The sequence below is a fragment of the Mesoplodon mirus genome, assembly GCF_964341445.2.
Source record: "Mesoplodon mirus genome assembly, chromosome: 6".
NCBI lineage: Eukaryota > Metazoa > Chordata > Mammalia > Artiodactyla > Ziphiidae > Mesoplodon > Mesoplodon mirus.
This window is the reverse complement of record NC_138982.1, coordinates 29,719,543-29,740,414: the sequence shown is the minus strand read 5'-3', so window position 1 is coordinate 29,740,414 and position 20,872 is coordinate 29,719,543. Positions and strand designations below refer to the sequence as shown.

General features: G+C 37.2%; 1 protein-coding gene across 1 annotated transcript; it reads right to left on the bottom strand.

The window, feature by feature from the left end:
• Positions 1 to 1,384: 1,384 nt before the first annotated feature.
• On the bottom strand, positions 1,385 to 17,018 carry DAZL (deleted in azoospermia like; the record flags this gene model as incomplete). Its single annotated transcript, XM_082624303.1, has 12 exons — positions 1,385 to 1,438; positions 4,554 to 4,652; positions 5,995 to 6,108; positions 6,935 to 6,985; positions 7,718 to 7,789; positions 9,196 to 9,335; positions 9,426 to 9,489; positions 9,938 to 9,989; positions 10,547 to 10,638; positions 10,960 to 11,106; positions 12,919 to 12,958; positions 16,525 to 17,018. 12 exons carry the CDS (start codon positions 17,016 to 17,018, stop codon positions 1,385 to 1,387), a joined length of 1,419 nt encoding a protein of 472 aa, XP_082480429.1.
• Between the last annotated feature and the right edge of the window lie 3,854 nt (positions 17,019 to 20,872).

Below are 20,872 nucleotides of genomic sequence, written 5' to 3'. Positions count from 1 at the left end.
AGCCAGGAAGCCACTTTAAACTCATGTCCATGGCAGGTCAAATGATGCCTGATAACAAGTGTTTCCCTTAGAAAGGTATTATCCCATTGCTACCTTTCCAAGGCTTATTAGCCCAAATACTGCTAATACTGCTACTTCTCTTCTTTACATCACCTATTCTAAGAGCAAACCTCCTTGAAGAATGGTGCTACAGACTGGAAAAGCAAGACTGTGGGTAGTGCAAAGGGGCTCTGGATCTCTAGTTTGTCACGATTTACAATGTCTAACCAGGAGCCTAGCTAATCTAAAAATGGATTGTTAACACTTAACGCTAGTATATTTTTGGGCTATGCGTATTACTCAACAACTTTTGTGGTTTAGAAATGTCAAAACTAATTCGATTCTCCTAGACATATTTTACTTTTAAAAAGGAAATATAAGAAGCTAAAAAACAAAAATAAAAATCGACCTGTTCTTTAACAAATAATATTTTAATGTTTTTATAAAAACAATTCCTTTCAGATACTCTGATTAACTTTTAAGTGACATAAAAAAGTTTCAGCCTTCTTTAATACCAATATTTTGCACAATTTAAGATACAGCCACTGAATTTATCATTTCACGGAAAAAAAAGTAAAAGAAAAAAAGGAGAATGGTAACTCACTGAGAAGCTTATGTACCTAGTAAAGTTTAGTTTGTTTTGGATTCTTTAAAAAAAAATTAGGCCCAGAATTTTAGTTATCCTAGTTACCATCCCAATTCGATATCTCTATGTGTGGATTCTAGATAAGATTAAATATTTTGAACTAATAAGTGTAAGACCCACTGATTGGACTATTTGTTTAGAATCTGTTTTACTGGGTTTAGATAAGGAAAACTTCAATAAAGCCAACTATATACTGAGTTCCACTGATTTAAAATGCAGTTTTAAAAACTCTGCTTTTGTGGTAAATTTCTAGACAAATCATAAAAGCACAGTATTGTAGATACTGTACTGTTCATAGGTACTTGTTGGAGAAGTGAAGTGCTTGTATTTAAACCATCAAAATTCTGACCTTTCAAAATAGGTTTTCTAAAACAATTTTTCTGAAAATCAGCATTTGCTTTTAAACTCTTAAAATGTCAATTAAAAAAATCCTTACAGATAAATCTTAAAGTTATTCCTTTCAGTCTCAATTTTTTTTACTTTTAACCATATATTCAACACAGAACCAGTTTCTAAGTAAATGTCTAATGAAAAACAGTTCTAATGTAAATAAAACTAAGCAATCTAATATAACTTGTATAGAAAGTCTGAGTATGATTTATCAAAATTCAGAATTAAATCTCTAAAATAGTGGAAAAACTTTCAGTCTCACTATTCAAAACCTCCAACTTCCTGTGAGACTAGAAAGTTAGCAGAGGATCAAACAGACTTAAGCACTGCCCGACTTCTTCTGAAGTGATGAACTCGTTTATCCTAGAAAAGACAGGAATACTCCATTTTACTTCACTGAAAATTCCTATTACCATTATGACCTAAGACAGTTGAAAAATATTGTACTTAAAGCATTTATTTTGGGTTTAAACACTATAAATAATGAAAGAAAAGTGATCCTTTTGGGGAAGCATTCCTGAACTTTGTGATAACCAATGTACCAATGACCAGTTTTATTCAACAATTTAGTTAAAAAAGAAATATCAGTAACTCAGAAAAAGAGGACTTAGAATCAATACCCTTTTATGTAGATTAACTCATGATTTGGCAGTGATGTCCCAAAAAGACAGCTGGTGAAAAGCACATGAGATTTTTTAAAGTCCTATTTTTACTAAAATACGTCTGACAGAAATCATGGCTTGAGAAGAGTAATCCACTTCAATCTGAAACCCTATGCTTTTAGGTTAAAAGACAAAAAGTTCTGGCATATTTAAAGGCATATCCTTAACCTGTAATGAAGATATATAATTTTTTAGGAAATGAATAGAAAAAGTATATGCAAAAATTTCCTTTCACTTTATGGTGCTTGCAGATGTGCAGATAGAAGAAATGAGGCCTTACAAAGAGGAATGGAGCTGAGTAAACCAGCAATAAAATAATAGTATTTTTTTTTTTTTTTTTTTTTTGCGGTATGCGGGCCTCTCACTGTTGTGGCCTCTCCCGTTGCGGAGCACAGGCTCCGGATGCGCAGGCCCAGCGGCCATGGCTCACGGGCCCAGCCGCTCCGCGGCATATGGGATCCTCCCAGACCGGGGCACGAACCCGTATCCCCTGCATCGGCAGGCGGACTCTCAACCACTGCGCCACCAGGGAGGCCCAATAGTATTTTTTTCTCTACACTTTTAGCTTAACTGTGCCCTGTTCCTAGGGATTAAATTCCATTGTCACATAAAGAAGGGTGACTTATGGAAATTATGTAATCTGTTAACAGGGTAATATCCTATTTAGGTTAAAGCCCAGAAAACTGGTCACAAACTCAAGTATCTTCAGAGATCAGGCAGGATATGAAAGATTATGAAGGAGCTGGAATTTATCATGGCAACAGTGTACATCCTGCCTCAGTGCATTCTAATTCAATTAAAACAACAGTAACAACATTTAGCTAATCAAAATAGGTCTAGATATGCTACACAACTTCTAACTCTTAGCTCAGAGGAGCAGAAAATTTTGTAAGGTTCAAAGGGAAACTTTTAATACCAGGTAAAAATTCAAGCTTAAAGACTTGCTGGTTAAAGATTTTCTGCTTTGCAAACAAATCCTTTAGCACTCCCTATTTAACCTGCAGAACCTTGGGCAAAAGTAAGCTGTCCTACAGCTCCCAGTTCTTTCCTTTTAAATTGTCCTATGCAGAATGAAACGAGAACAAAGATCAACTTTAAATGAATGGGTTTACTCCCCAATGAGAAGGGGGTTAAGAACTTAACTCTGCTACAGCTCTAGTCTTCTGCATTAAAGGAACTCCTAAGTATTCCTTTTAAAAACAGTTTAAGCTTTATCCTATTTCCATTCATAGATGGAAAAAGCTATTCTCCTTTCTGTTTTTTTTTTTTTTGGTTTTTTTTTTGCGGTACACAGGCCTCTCACTGTTGTGGCCTCTCCCATTGCGGAGCACAGGTTCCAGACGCGCAGGCTCAGCGGCCATGGCTTACGGGCCCAGCCGCTCCACGGCACGTGGGATCTTCCCGGACCGGGGCACGAACCCACGTCGCCTGCATCAGCAGGCGGACTCCCAACCACTGTGCCACCAGGGAAGCCCTCCTTTCCCTGTTTTAAGATACAAAGCAATGGCTTACAAATGGTTCCAAAATGGTGAATTTTGGAAAAATTCTGGCAGTTCCTTGGAAAGTTAAACATAGTTACTATGTGACTCAGCAATTCCATTCTTAGGTATATACTCAATAAAAATGTATGTCCACACAATAACTTGTACACGAATGTTCATAGCGTTACTCATCAGAGCCCAAAAGTGGAAACAACCCAAATGTCTATCAAATAAGTGATGAATGGATAAACGCAAAGTGGCAGATCCATAAATAAAAAGAAATGAAGTCCTGATACATGCTGTAACATTGATGAACCTTGAAAACATTTCGCTAAGTGAAAGTCAGTCACAAAAGGTCACATATTATACTATTTATATGAAATATCCAGAACAGGCAAATCCTTAAAGAAAGGAGGTTAGTGGTTGCCTAAGGCTAGAGAGTTTGGGGGAACAGAGAGTGACTGCTAATGGGTAGGGGCTTTATTTTGGGGGTGATTAAAATATTCTAAAATTGATTGTCGTTATGGTTGCGCAACTCTCTTAATATTCTAAAAAATATCGAATTGCACACTTTAAACGGGTGAACTGTAGGGTATGAAAATCGTTATCTCAATAAACCTGTTACAAAAAACAACAAAAACCTTCCCTTCACTAAAAAGCACAGTATTCTTCCCCCATTGAAGCGACCGGTTCCTTTCCATATTCAGAGACTCAGAACTTAAAGGGATCTTAGAGACTCATTTCAGACTTGTAAAAACTGGAGCCTTAATAAGATTTAAGTGATTTGTCCAAGGTGATAGAACCAGAATGAGAAACCAGAACTTTCTTAAATTCAAACACCCATATTCTTCTCCACTTTACCAACTCTGAATCAACTTCCATTTCTTTCTACTCAGCTCTTTTTACTACTTCATTTTACCTCTTTTCTCCCCCCAAAACACTGTTCAAGCATCATCTGAGTGATCGATTTCTTTTCTTCTCTTTAGTCTAATATCTACGTACTCTTAAGTTGTGCTTTCTGCTTCTAAAATTTTCTCTTTTCCTATTTGGTCAAGCCAATATTCTCATTCAACTCTCATGAACCCTATCAATTACAGTATAGGCTTCTGCTAAAGATATCTTCCCTAAGGGCAAACTACACTATATCAAGACTTGAGCAGCTAGAATACACTGCCACTTAAAACTCACTCACAGATTTACTGGGTTACAGTCAAAAGCTAACAGTTCAATTACTGATATATGCTCTATGTAGTATCAAAATATATATACCACAGAAAAAAGATACTTTATGGCTGACAACTGTGCTTTTTATCCTGTGTACTATTCCTTTCATACCTTGAAGTAGTCATCTTGAGTAACAAAGGAGTTTCTCAATCTGTTCTCTGGATTACATAGACAAGATACCACTGTCTGTATGCTTCGGTCCACAGATTTCTGAAACACAAAAGTTTTCGGTAAAGACTATTCCTCCTTTTACTCACTGGTAACAAGCTTTTTGAAAAAGTTTAATGAACACATACACTTATTTCTAAAGAATTCTCAGGTAATTTTGTAATACGTGCCACATGTCACTTAGTTTGTTAACTTTTGTACCAAATTTAAGAATAATTTCAGAAACTTAGTGATAGAGTACTGATTTAAAAAGCTCAGTTAGTCAAGCCCTAAGATATTTGCTTCAGCCTCTTTAATTTTTCCTGTTAGATAAAAAACAGTGAACTTCAGGCTCCCTGGTGGCGCAGTGGTTGAGAGTCCGCCTGCCGATGCAGGGGACACGGGTTTGTACCCCGGTCTGGGAAGATCCCACATGCCGCGGAGTGGCTGGGCCCGTGAGCCATGGCCGCTGAGCCTGTGCGTCTGGAGCCTGTGCTCCGCAACGGGAGAGGCCACAACAGTGAGAGGCCCGAGTACCGCAAAACAAATAAACAAACAAAAAAACCCAAAAAACAGTGAACTTCAACATTTCAAGAAACATTTAGGTTAAACTTTGGTAATGTAATTATACTGTAAGTTATTTCCATATTTTTTCAAATTTTAAGTTGTGTAACAAATCTGGGAATTTTTTCACCCCACAGTTCAGTAGTTCTCAACATTTTTCCACTGAGAAACACATGAACGAAGTACACATACTCCAATGGGAATCATCCAATGTTATGCACATTCCAATCACATCAATTACTTCCATATTCTCACCCATACAAGAAAACACAGAATTCAAGAGTGAGGGCACTGTTATAGGGATCTGCTCTAATGATAAAAAAGAAACAACTCTGCCTGTTTTAGTATTTCAATTACTAGTGGCTCCACCACTCTTGAGAGCTGCTACCATATATAATGTTATGGAGAGAATACCGTAAATAACTGTATATTACTATTTAGCTAAATAAATGTTTAAACTGGCAAAAGACAAAGTAGATATAATTCATACTAATCCCTCTTTTGAAGAGTAGGATTCTTGAGGAAACCAACCCATTGCACTCCACCAAATCACGTTAATATTTATTAAACTACGGTTAAAAAACAACCAAAAAAACCCCAATGAAAACAGAACAGAGGGAAGGACTAGTGAATCAGCAACTATATATACACACTGAAAGTTTGGGAATGCCTAAAATTTCATTAACTTTTACGTAAATTGCAAAGTTATTAGTCAATGACTCAAGCTCTGTAATGTATTTAAATTTGGGCAAAGATGCTTGCTTCTCAAACGGCCATTATTAAAACTTGAAAAAAATAAATATAAAAATATAAATATTAATAAGCAAAATTAGATGTTTGCCTTTTGTGGGCCATTTCCAGAGGATGCAGTAGCTTCATGAACTGAGCATTCACTTGGCAAAACTTCAACTCCTGGATCAACTTCATTACAGTGGTAGTTAACAGCTGTATAAGCCTACATTTAAAATGGTAAAAGTGTAATTAAAGAGATGTACATTAGATACATTTCTAAACAATCTATTCTTCAAAATGGTGAGTTGACACTGAAAGTCTAAATGTGGATTGTGAAGTTCAATTACATTATTTCAGAAACTATTTGAAACTGTAGAATTGAAATGCAATAAGGCAATTTTTATTTTGAAATGTCAACACAATCAGAATTAGGACAATTTCCCTAAGAAAAAGAAACTCCAACATATAGTAAGGGAATGAGAAGGGAATTTCCTAGTGCCTGAGAATTTCAGCTCATACTATATCCTTTGAATATCCAATCCTGATGAAAGACAGAAGGTAACAAAGGCTCAGGTGTTTTAGAGGTAGCACCCTCTCTTTTTTCCTTTTCTTATATGACATATAACAGTACTGACAGCAAAACATTTTTGCTTCTCTTCATCACATTTTTTTATGGCTAGAAAACTAGAGGCAGATTCAATACTAGTTCTAAATCCCTGGAGTTAGAATTAGCATAGTTATTAATACTACCTTTTTTGGTTACATATTCTATCAACAAGTAACTGAGCACTTGTTGTATGCAGGGCAGCCATTGCTTAAGTACACACACAACAACCTGAGAAACAAAAAGCACAGTTTCTCCCATGGGAGTATATACTTGGGTTGACAAGAAATAAAACATAACACAATGTAAAAGAGCATTTAAAATATTTCTAGGCATACTTGATATGGCAAAAGGTCAAGAAATATATAACAGCTGAACAATAAACTACTTTAAAATATATAATAGTTAAACAGTAGGAAGTACATGTTTCGCTAATTCACCTTACCGGAGAAATAACATAACTCCTTTGTTCCCCAACAGGCCACTGTGGTGGCATCTTAGGAAAAAAAAGGAAATAATTATTTCAATATACCTTCACGTTTTCACAAAGATATGAGATAGACAATGTTGAGGTATCTGTCATGCTGGCTCCTTGACCTTGTTATAATAAAAGAAACAAAATGGAAGAATAAAGTACTTTGTTTCTGATACCTAAGGATTTTATTGTTACTTTCATATATAAACTCCATCTTTTTCTCAATTTTCTGGAGTTGGTCTACAGGAAAACTCAAACATACAGTTCTTTGAATATATTACCATAAATATGGTCATATCCATGGACAGAAATTCAGAGAACTACTATCTTGTAGCAGCCAGCTAAAATAAACACTATCAAACATAACTGGAAGTCAATGCTCTTAAGAATTGAGTAATCATTTTATTTCAACCTATGCCATTATAAAAACTCATAAAAGTCAGCCTGGATGTTTCAGCTGTTTGACAGAAAAGATGAAGAATACATGTTGAAATATAGAAGGCGACACCAAATCTTGTAAGACAGTACGAGAGAAAGCTTCTTCCTAAACTCATTCCTGTCAAAAGCTTCTTGCTAAGCTCATTCCCTTATTTCTAAGTAATAAAGAAGCCCTAATTCTAGACTAATTCCAACTTATTTTTTAAATTTTAAGCACACTCAACTACTTTAAACGACAAACTATTAGGGAAATTTACATAAATAAAGGCCTCAATAATATTCCAATGTAAATCATTTTGATCCCTCTTAAATTACCTGATAATTATAAACAGGCAGCTGATATCCAGTGATAACCTGAACTGGTGAACTTGGATAAGGAGGATAAGCCTGAAAATAAATTTTACAGAAAGAATGAATGAATGAGGTATATTTTTAAAAATCAGAAAGAAGGAATATTATTCCCAATGTAACAAAAATATGAAAATAAGGAAATCTTAGTTTTTTCATATACAATGCAAGATTCTATTTGAGTGACTGGCTTCATGAAGAAATAAGTATTCTCTGTCAAATGTTAGTCTTTTGGGCTGGGAGAAGGAAGAGATAAATAAGGTAAGTGACTGATTTTGCCAGCCTAAGTTTACCTTATCTGTGTATTTATTCCCACCCATTAGTTCTTTCTTACATGATGATAAGACTATTAGAATAGATTTCCATGTTAGAGTTATATTAATACATGTGTTCTCTTTTTTTGTAAAAATACTTTTAAGCAGTTTTGTATTCCTTTGACAGTATTTCGGGGTAACATGGGATCCTGCTACAGACTTTCTGGCTCTTTCTGTATTTCACTTCTAAAAGTTAAGGGCAGTGTATTACCCCAAACTAGAAAAGAGACAATACAATGTCTTATATCTTTCAAAAGGTATTTATTGATTGAAAATATCTAGGTAGTAGCATACATAAATATACCAGAATAGGTAATAATACCTCATAGTAAATGTTAGGAACAAGTAGGGCTTTTCTTCTAGCTGTGTTTTAAGTAAGAAAAGTAAAAAAAGATATATCCTACACTTCAGGTAGATGGAAAATGTAAACAAATGAGAGACACTGCAGAACTATTTCACTATTATTTTGTTTCTTTCTTTTCCTAAAATGTCTTTTAAACTGAAGAAAGTAAACTGAACTAAGAAGAAAATAAATATTATCAATGGGAGGCAAGTATTCCAAATCCCACTTCAAATATTAAAGTAACCAAGACAAGACAAATTATATGCCAGAAACTCATAGAGTTTACAAATATAGTTAAGTCATCAGATATTTATCCATTCTAGAACCATAATACATCCAGAAATCAACAATCTATATGAGGAGGCATCTGGAAATCATTGCAAATAAAGAATAGCTGACCCTAGAAAAGAACAAACCAGGCAAACACATGAGGAAAGCTGCCTTCAAATATTCTAGGAGTTATCTGGGAAAAAGAAAAAAAAGATATATTCTATGTGGCTACAGCCATCAGTTCTAAGATAAAGGCTTGCAAACTATACAGAAGCAGATTTTAGCTTAGTATAAGAAGTAACACTAAGTATGACAGATTTCTAACAGAAGTAACAGATGTCCCATCACTCAAAAATATTCAAACAGGAATAATATTGTCACTTATTATGGAAATTGTTGACATAATTCCACAGAGGGTAAGAAGTGAGACTGGCTTAATTTTTAAAGTGCCCCCATCTCATTGTATAAGATTTCTAATAGAATACACACAAAAAAACAGGAATGTAGGTAATTCTTACCTGAACATACTGAGTTATAGGACTCATCACGGGTGGCGGCTGCATGTAAGCTTCCGTGTGTGGATTACTCCAGACACTCTGCAACTGTGGTGGAGGAGGAGGATTAAAAACCAAAGGACGTGGCTGCACATGATAAGCACCTTTTTAAAGAACAAAAAGAAAACAAAGCCTATTTTTAGTTCTCTGAAAAGCTACACGTGTCAACGAAAACAACTGCTTTCTTTACTCACAGAAAGTTTGTTTCCTGATGGCAGGGCCCAGTTTCAGCTTTTTACCATGGAAATTTACCTGTGACTGAAAATAAAACAGTAACAAAACTAGAATCAATGTCTAAATCTTTACTTCCAAGACTTTGGTAAACACCCAAGTTCTCTAAAATTACTACTATCGGAGAAGATCAGTGCTAAGAACATACCAAATCAAAATTTATCAGCCTGAAGATACCTTACTTACCTTCACTACTCTAATCAAATGTTGAGAGGTATTGTGGAATTTGATCAAAAACCTTTACTCTCTGGTCTCTAATCTTTCCTGTCTCTGGATCATGAGGCTGGATGCCCAATCAAAAATAAATAGGTTCTCACAAGTTATGTAAGATTATTCTAAGTCTGGATTTCAAACATAAAATATATTTATTTCTATACATTATACAAGACTGAGTAAATATTCAGGACTCAAAACAATACTGAACACTGCATCCATAAGGTAATTAAAGAGATTTTTTTTCCAAAAGATTACTTACTTCTACTATCTTCTGCACATCCACGTCATTATAAAATGAAACAAATCCATAGCTAGAAAGGCAGATAAATGAGTACAAAATCACTACCGTAACAGTACATGGTTTGAAACTTCAGTATTCCATGAAATAATTGACAGAATAATGATAAAGGAGGAAGAATATACTGAGATAAATAACTGTAAGATATACATGATAGATCCTCTATAAATACTGTTTTATTTTCCTACCGTCATCTGTATCAGAATGCACAAAGATTAACAGAAAATTCATACCTATGAACCTGAATTTAACTTACTATCTATGGTAAGATGGTTAAAATTTAAGATACTGTGAAATGTGTGAAGAAAACAATTCTTCAATAAAACTGATTAATCCACTTAAGTGAAACAAATGAAGATGGGAAACATTTCAACACAAACACTAGGCAAATGATTAAATAAAAGAGCTGGCAGCAAACTTTTATCCTCTACATGAAAGAAATTACAAAGTAACAAATTACATTTATACAAATGTTAGAATACCAGAATTGAAATTTTATTTTCTGAAACTCTATAGGTGCTATAGTTCAGGTATTTATTATAATTTATATTGAACATATGTTTCACTTACCCTTTGGACACACCAGTTCGATCCGTGATTATCTTCACTTCTTTTACTGAACCATATCTAGCAAAGAAGCTTCTAATTTCGGTTTCATCCATCTATGAAGAAAAATTTGACTTCAAGATTAAAAATTCAACATTCAAAATTTTCAAGTATACTATAAAGAAGATTTGATGATGTGGAAGTACCTCCTCCATGTATCCCCAAACTAGCTGTAGTTCTTTGTCAAAGATATTTTTAGTTCCTATTAGGTTAAACATACTGTAGTTCTAGCTGTAGTTCTTTGTCAAAGATATTTTTAGTTCCTATTAGGTTAAACATAAAAACAATCCCCCCCAAAAGCCTTATGTTTACAACAGGGCCCAAATCCCACTATTCACAGAATACTTTTAAAAATAAATGAAACATGAATACAATACCCTAAAATCAATTCCACCAACGAAAACAGTGTTCGGCATGATTCTGCCTTCTGGTAAAACATAGCCTTGGCTGGTGGCAGTTGATGAAGACTGGGTGCTGGCCTCTCTGGAGATGGTTGAGTTTGGAGTGTCAGGATCTGCAGCAGACTGTAATTTGGAAAGCAGATATCACCACTAGACATACAGGCTAAAATCACAGATGATATGAAATATAATTTATGTTTTTAAAATACAAAATATTTTCATATAAATTACTTTGATTGTATATTAGTCATCAATATAGCTTAGTTCAGGCTCAAGGTCTAGGGTAATCAGAGTAGATCATCATGAAATTTTAACAGAAGGGTATATAGTATTTTCTCAAACCCAGTGTCACTGACCACTATCCCTGGTACAGTGCTGTGGCAGAACACTGATTTTATATTGAGTTTGTGAAATACTACGTGAACTGGTTAAGTAATTAGAATTGTAAAAAGTAAGGTTACTAAAATCATCCTGTTGTACGTCAATAAGCAAATTCTCATTTTTCTGAGTACCTTATTCAAAAGTATGGTTTTAAAGATAACCAATTTTTTTTTAAGTTGCATCAAAAGGAAACAAGAAAGTTTTAAACCGATTTGTTTTGCCTCATCTTCCTATTCACCAAAACTAACACGGACTTTATAATTTTAACACTCCTTTGTTAGTATGCCTGCTTTACTTTGGAAATGGATCATGAAAACATCATTTGCTCACATATCATAGCTCCTGCTTAAAAAAAAAAGGGTTTATAATCCTTTCCCCTAATGATAGGGTGTTCATAGCATCTTTAAAATAATGTTTTTCTTCTTGAATAATACCAAATAAGTCCTACTGATAATTCTAATTTTCACAATGGGCTGATAGATACAAATGATATCATCTTTATTTTCAGAGACCCACACAAGAAACTTATTATTTTTCTGAATTCTGGTCAGAACTCTGTCTTTAGGCTTCCTACGCTAAGATTAATGTAGATTTTTCTGAATCAGGATTTACTGGTAATACATATTTCGGAAACAAAAACTGATTTAGCCAGGAGATCTAAAAATTGATTTAGTCAGACGTTCGTGTCCCTTACTAAGTTATAAATCACTTACTTGGCAGTTGTTTACCTCTTGGAAAACTGCTTTGAGAATGAAGTGAGATAACGTCTGTGAATTCATCTTGTAAACTATAAAGTGGTATGCCAATACAAGTTAGCATCCTGGTATCTGAATTTATTTTCAATAGGTTAAAGAAAGGTTTCTTTCCTGGTTTTACGATTTATGTACTTATTTTGTAGATACTCTACTAATTAACAACTAATTTGAGTTGGAACCTCAGGAAACTACTTTATGGCACATTTGCTCATTTGAAATTCATTTATGAAGTGCCTATTGATTATAAGTAGTAAATACAAAAGGCTGCAAGAGAGACATATAGCTATTACACTTCGGCTTGTGAAGGAAAACAAAAAGGACAAAAGAAACCAACTGATACATATTTTTTAAAAGATAAGCAAAATAATTTTTACAGAAATTAGTTACAATAATGAAAAGCAGGTAGAGTTCCTACTTTGTTAGGTGTTAGAAATTACTGATAAATTTAAGATTCTACAAACTGCTGTACTAATTAGCTATGAAATCAAAATTGTTAAATTACCAAATTTGAGTGTTTGGGCTTTTCTCTATTAATCTGTGTTCATACTTGCTATTCAGTGTTTCTGTTTGAATAGTTCCTGATTCTTTCTTTTAACTATGGTACAGTGATATTCCAAGAAAATAAAATCAGAGAAAGTAAAAACTATTTCTCAAGCTTTTCCATTTTTTAATGTTTTATAATTTTATTTTTTTCTCAATGGGACCATATTATGTAAGTCACATACCTTGAACTATCGAGAAATTTGACTATATTTCCCTTCGTGACAGACAATTTACCAATCTCTTTCAATTAGCTCACATTCAAAAACCCAAAACAGGAATAAAACAAAATAGTGGTTCTGAAATTCTTATAGACTTTTTCTCCTTCTCAATTTCCCCTTCATTTGTGGATGAACTTTGGATACCTTTTTATTTGACAAACTATTTATAGTATTAGCTGTCTGTGAACCACAATGGATAAATGTATTTTAAGTTAGAGGTATAACATTAGACCAGAAAACTGTACCAGATTATAAAGAGTTATGATAATATATTGATTTTCAACCAGGGAAGATTTTGTGGCCCAGGGGTAATTTTTGGTTGTCACGATTGAGGGGTGTACCTGGTATCTGGTTGGCAGAGGCCAGAGATACAGTAAGCATCCTATAATGCAAAGGAGAGCCTCCCACAACAAAGAATTATCTGGCCCCAAATCTGCACAGGGTCACAGCTGAGAAACCTGTGATAGTGTTGCCAGAATTGAAGAAGGAAGTTCTAATTTTTTTGTGTTTTTTTTTGCGGTACGCGGGCCTATCACTGTTGTGGCCTCTCCCATTGCGGAGCACAGGCTCTGGACGCGCAGGTTCAGCGGCCATGGCTCACGGGCCCCACCGCTCCGTGGCATGTGGGATCTTCCCGGACCGGGGCACGAACTCGTGTCCCCTGCATCGGCAGGCGGACTCTCAACCACTGCGCCACCAGGGAAGCCCGGAAGTTCTAATTCTTATATCCTATTTACAAAAGTAAAATTGATGTTTAAGACAACTAAACAGTAATTTGCGAAAAAGAAAAAAGCCATTAGATATTATAGAAAGTTTGGTTTCGGGTTGTACAAATTGACTGTCTGCTTAACTGAAGTATTAAGTATAAAACTGATCAAATCATTTCACTAGTGTCATTATGTCTTAAGGAAGGCATCGTTATGTCCGTCCTAGTCCTGAGCCAGCAGATGGTGCTCAAAGCTAAACTAAGGAAAGTACTCCCTTTTAAGACGCCTGAAAAACAGGGATTTTAAAACTTTGCCTGCGTGTGTATTTACATAGTTATAACTTATATATACAAATCCAGAACCATACACAACCTTTGGTTACTTCTAAACTATTGCCAGAAATACTTCACAAATGAATTCTTAGGCTAAAGCAAAGTTTGGTGAGGAATTCATCTTACCTACCAACAGCATGTAGAAAATAAACTGAATGTAAATTAAATGAAAGAAGTAATTATTTTTCTTAATTACACCTTCAGGTGAGTTGATGGGTTCTGAAATGAGTAATTCTGGAATATTAAGTAGGGGTGAACTTGGAGGCCATCATATACACAATTCTCATCACTGCTATTCACAGTAATATATTCCCTTTTATATCTGGATGACCAAATGACAAAGATAACTAAAAGCTGGAAAAAAAACTTTATCATTACTAAAGCTTCTCGGATGTCAGCTCTTTGACATTTTATTCAACTATTACACCTACATGCAAGCAAACTGAAATAATTTGCAGTCATCAGTGTCATATCCACAGAAGGAAGTAGTTATTAAAGAGAAAAGGAAATTCTATTAAGGAAATAGTAAATGAAAATCAGAATAAAACCCTTTAAGTAAATCAAAGAATGGACTCGGGGGGACAGGGGGAATCCAACCAATAAACAAACAATCCTGGGAAAGCTAAGCAAGAAAAAGGCAAGAATACAAAAATACACATTAGTCCTGAAAAAATGGGATATGAGTACAGATTAGAATGCTCTGTAGGAGTAAGTCTGGAAATCTTGATATGACTAACTTTCCAGAGAAATGTAAACTTTTAAAGACAAACTTAAGAAAGAGCACTCAATTCCTGGGTCAGTTTCATTGGGAGTTTTCCCAAACTATAAAGAAACAGGTAATTTTTGTGTGGAGGGCAAGCGGGGTGGTAAGAGGGGGCGCACCTAGACAGAAACAACGGTAGACAGGAGAGAGAGTGGAAGAGAAGGAAAATTCAAATATTTTAAAAATTTTTTCAGAGAAAAGAAGAAGAAATAATATTTCTCAATGCATTTTATAAAACTAACACCATTTAAATAACAATACCTGGTTAAGATGGTCCACCCCTGCCCCCAACACTGAGATGCAAATTTCTAGCAGCATACAAAAAAATATACAATTAAGAACAGTTTACACTGTAAATTCAAGGATGGTTCATTCTTAGGAAATTTGTTACTGTAATTCACCACTGCAAAAGCATTTGATAAAATACAGCATCCATTTCTTAATTTTTAGAAAACCCAAGTAAAATAAAAACATCTTATTTTCTATTGATCTAAGTCTAGGCTATCATCAAGCTTAAAGTGAAACATGGTAGTAATTTACATTAAAATTAGAAATAAGGGTCTCTCATCACACCTATAATTTTTTTCCTATACATGACTAATATGTTAATATAGAGTTGTTATAAATCACCAAGAAAAGATAAATATGCAAATAGAAAGGTGGACTAAGAATTAAAAAAAAAGAAATGGAAAAAGCTAATGACAAACTTCAACTTCACTAATGATAAACAAAAGAAAAAGTACATCAACACAGTAAAATATTTTCCAGTTATTAGACTGGCAACTTTAAAAAGTGCAATACCTTTCATTGGAAAGTGTGTGGAGAAGGGGTCACACTACACACCATCAGTGGGAATATATACTAGTGCATGCTTTATCAAGAGGTACTAAGAAAAACGTATAACTCAAAATTGTTATAAAATGGGCATAACCTTTTCACCCAGTGATTCCACTCCTGGCAATTTATTTCAAGTTATTAACAGATAAGCATGCCAAAACATTTGCACAAACATACTCATTATGGTATTGTTTTAACATAAACAAATTATTCATTATAAGAGAAGTGGTAAAATTAAGTAATGGTAATATAGAAATATATAATTTTTGGTAAAATAACTAAGTATATATTCAAAATTATTTTAAATTTCTCTTGGGAATAAGGCCCACTACACTAAATGAAGAATACAGGTTGTAAGATAGTATTATATAGCACAGTAAAATTTTTATAAAATAAAATGTACCTATATATATGCAATACATGCTTGAAAACAATCTGGAAGGGCATACGTACATCTAAACTTCAATAGTGGTTAAATGCTGGGATTAAGATGGACCTCTACTTTCTTACATTGATTACCTTCCAAAGAGTTAATGTATTAGTTTTGTATCAGAAAAAAAAATCAATAAAGTTATTAGCATTTTCCCCCCTTTTCATCTAAAAAGAGAAGACAAAGTTGGAAATAATTACAGTAACTCCGATGATTATTGATATGGACACATACATGACATAATTATTACAAAGTTACATTCAATCACAAATTTTTACTTTAAAATTTACATGTTCTAATAAATTGTATATAAATTTCCTCCCTTTACCTCTATAAAAACAGAAAATAGTACACTACAGACAACTACACATATATAATACACCTGTGACTTGATGGTTGATCAAAAGTGTTCTCAGAGTTGTACCTTGAGGTGGTGAAATCAACTAAATGCACTTAACAAAACTCACATGTCACCCAACAGAGCATGTAATACTCTAGGGACATTTTGTTGAAGGTTTCTGGTTTCTCTTGGGGAAAAGTGTTCTCTGGGTTAAAAACTGCTAGACTTCCCCAACCTGCGGCCGCTCAGAGGCATGGACAGGGCCGACCTCGTAGGGAAATGATGGCGTCGGGTGAGCTTCCGCCCCGAGGTCCCCGCGGCCGCCACTGCGCAGGCACGAGGCTGCCCCAGGGGCATCACAGGCTCGAGCTCTCCAGGTCCCGCCCCGCCCCCACTCCGGGCTTGGACACGCCCCCAAAGGCCCTGCAGGAACCCCGACCCCCGCCCCGCGGCGGACCCGTGGGGCCCCGCCTCCCCAGGTGGCTCGGGCCTGGCTTCCGCGTCTGCACGCAGGCGCCCCCGAGGCCACGCCACGCGGCGCTCAGCAGGCACGACGCCATCTCGTGGCGGCCGCACCGCCTGGCTCCTCAGAGTAAGCGCGGGAAGGGAGGCTTCTGGGGTGGGGTGGGGGTGGGGCGGAGCAGGGTCCCCGCCCCCCAGTCTGGCGGCGGAGGCCGGACGCTCCTCCACACCCTGGCTGCGGTGGGGGGATGGCCGCAAGCCTTGCATGTGCTAGGCGGGGCCCCGGGCACTCCCTTCCCACAGCCAGGCCTCCCGCCCCTCCACCGGCCCTCAACGCCCTGCAGGCCGTGCTGGACCGCCTCCCCTTCGCCCTCAGGCCGGGCCCAAGTACAGGAAAGCCGGGTAGCCCCGCTCTCGGCTCCTGTCCCCCGCCCCCTTCAGCGCCCCGGCCGCCCTGAGGACCCCCTCAGGCCTCCTCCACTCACCATGATGGCGGCAGCCCGTGTTCCCACAGAGGGGCTCGAGAAGAAGCTGAGGCTGGCTTCAGGCACCGGGGCTGCTGTTAGGCCTGCTCGTACCCACCGCCCGGATTGACTGGGCAGAGGAAGCAGAGGTGGACGAGCGAAGAGAAGCGGAGGCTGCTGGCGAGGCCGAGGGGCGCAGGGCGACTGAGGCGTGGCCAGCGGAGCGTCCGGACGTGGCTCCTGCGCAGGGTGAGGGGGGCTCGTCGTAGAGGTGCGTCAGCCAATGGGCGGCCACGCTGCCGCCCCCCATGGCGGGAGGCGGGGTGGGGGGGCTCGCGGGGCATGACTGCGCCGGCCGGGGGGCACGCAGGGGGTGCTCGCGGGCCGGCATCATGCCCCTCTCCCCCTGCCCCAGGCACCGGCCCCAGACGAAGGGGCCCACCGACCCACAGAGACAGGCATCACCCCAAAAGTGCCTTAGAGGCACGCCTGAAATAAGTATGCATTCCCAAATATGTGTTAAAATTAAAAACAAAACTTTAATGTGTCCAGGCACTGGTATCAAAATGGCGTCCTGAAGTTACAGGATTAGCATGATCGATGGCGATTATTCCTATCATCGGCCGCAGAATCAATTGAAATGCCAACAGAAATAGAAAATAGAAACACGTATATGGAGAACAGGTAGGGAGACATCAAAAGTCCAGAAACTTGGACGACTTTCTGTCAAGTCTGAGGGAGATGGGGTTGGATTGGAAGGAACACCAGTTAGGGCAGGCCAACTTGGTGTTCAAGACGTTCATTCTTTCAAGAAATAGTTATCTAGGTGTGCGATTTGCCGGATACCCAAGGTGTAGGAGTGAACAAAACAGTCAAACATTCCTTCGCTCTGGGAGTTCAAGTTGTGAGGGGAAGAATTTTTCTTCTAGGCCTTACAGGAAGCTAGGCCTGTCTAGAGAATTCTAGAACTTTATCAAGGTCGGAGAAACAGGGCCTAGAGCAAGGGAGAGCTGTGGGGCAGTTGGTGGAGCAAGTCACATAACTTTGGGAACCACTCCAGCACCCTGTATCCACAGGGGGTAACAGACTGTGACTTTTATCCTCTAACTTCACTTTGGTACTGATGAAAAGTTAGAAAATGTTACTTTGTGAGCTGGCAAAATGGTGGTCATCTGTAACCGGAAAACTGACCACAAACAGCTAGCATTACTGGATAATATAATAACTTCATGTCTTCAGTTCAATGTGCAGTTAAATTCAAGAAATGAAGGGAAATCCCAAGAGGCCAGAAATCAAAATAAACTGAAAATCAGAGAGCAGTGACTTGTTGAACAGATTCTTCTCCGCCCCTGGGTGTGAGGGCTGGAGTGTAGGGTGACTAATCAACTGGTTTGACCGGGACCTTCCTGGTTTTAGCCCTGAAAACACCCAAATTCTTGGAGACCAGGTCCAAGGCAAACCAGGAGAGTTGGTCATCTTAGGTGTGGGCAAAACGTTAGTTTCTGTAACTTGAGGCCTGAAAGTATAGGGACAGGAGGTAAGGGTCTGGAATAGCTCAGGGTGAGAGCTGGTACTGAATACGCTACAAAAAGCCTTTGTCCCAGAGAGACATCAGCTCAGGAGAAGGGTGGACTAGGGACAATGTAAAACACCCAGTGGACAAGCAAGTGAGGAAGCTTATCCCATTTCTGGGTGAAAATGAAAATTATTTAACTCCAATGAAATTTTAAAATCCTAGACCTGCATTTCATGAGTTTGGAGTTTGGAGTTTAAATCTGGAGCACTTATGTGGCGTTGGGATTTCAAAAGCTAGAAATTGATTCCCCTTAACCTTCGCCTCCTCCCCACAAAAAGATCCCAGACAGGGTGCAACTGGAATGCCTAGCAGAAAAAAATGTAAAACCAACCTGGAGGGATGCTTCCATAAAAGGCTGAAAGGGATTCTCATGAGAAAAGAACCCTTTAAAGTTAAACTCAGAGTGAAAACTTATAACATACCATTTACCATGAATAAGAATGGCAAACGATGAAGATTAAAATGTGAAAAACTTAACAAAAGAAACTTCTTTTGGAGTGTGTGTGCATACGCCTGGGCACATGTCTTTTTCTCTTATTTGGAGTCATACACTCTATGTATATTGTAAGGTGATTTTTCTACTATGTTATAACTTGTAAACAAAGTCTCAAACCAGTAAATATCTTTGCTCTCCTCTCGATAATTCAAAGACCTTAGGATGTTTTAAGTTGGCACACCCCTCCCAATTTATAAGCTATTATTAATCACTACTTTAGTTCTATCCTGTTTTCCTTTGAATTAGACATCATGTTTTTTAAAGCCACCTGCATGTGTAAAAATATTTTGCTTACCATTTCTTTGCATATCTCAGATCTTTCTTCTGCATTGTTTTCCTTGTGCCTGAAGTAAGTTCCATAGAATTTCCTTTAATAAGTGTGATGTGTGGTAAACTCAGGTTTTTTCCCACCCGAAATGCTTTTATTTTGCCCTTGTTCATTGAAGATAATTCTACTGGATATAATTCTAGGTTAGCAGTTGTCTTTTTTCCTCAGAATATTGAACATATTATTCTGTTATCTTCTGGTTTCTGTTGCTACTGAGAAATCTGCTATCAATCTAATTGCTGGTTAAGATCTGTTTTTCTTTGGTGTTCTGAAATTTCACAGTGATGTGACAAGGTGTACAGTTTTAAAATTTTTTTCGCCTTAGGAGTTTTTGGGCTCTCTGGATTTGTAGATTAGCTTTCAAGAATTCTAAAAAATGTCACCCATTTTCTTGTCAAAGATTAACTGGTTAGGGAATTTAACCTATTTTTCATATTCCATAAGCAGTTCTTATGGTGATTTTTGTTTAGCTCATGACTTTTTCAAAGGTTGATAGTATTTTCTTAAAACCTTATGGAATCGTCACGTAACATAGAGAAAAAGAATTGATTTAAGATTAAGATTGACTGTTACTATTTCTTTTCTTTTTTTTTTTTTGCGGTACGCGGGCCTCTCACTGCTGTGGCCTCTCCCGTTGCGGAGCACAGGCTCCGGACGCGCAGGCTCAGCGGCCATGGCTCACAGGCCCAGCGGCTCTGCGGCACGTGGGATCTTCCCGGACCGGGGCACGAACCCGTGTTCCCTGCATCGGCAGGCGGACTCTCAACCACTGCGCCACCAGGGAAGCCCGACTGTTACTATTTCTATGTGTTAAGATTGGTAGCATAATTCACATAAATTCAGAAATAAATCTCTATATTGCTTCCTTATCCTCCAAGACTGATAGGGAAGTGAGAAGAAAAAAGACTGATTTTTAAACTCCTCTGCCAGTTCTTTTGTGCTCTTAAAGCCTGTGGCTTTGGCTAGAAGGCTTACAATTAGCAGTATAAACACTCTTAAACTTCATTCATTTGCAAACCATTTTCATATTTTAAGTTGTATCTGCTCTGAATCTCTATTTCATTATTTTACCTAACTTTTTAAAAACTGACTTGTCATAAGCAAAAATATTTATGAAATCACATTTATTGTGTTAGTTACTTTTTTTTTAGCAATGCATGTTAAAATATATAATTATTAACATTTAAAACAATATTGGTCTGTGGATCACTTCAGATCACACTTTCCCAGAGCAATAGAAAAAGACTGGATTAGGAG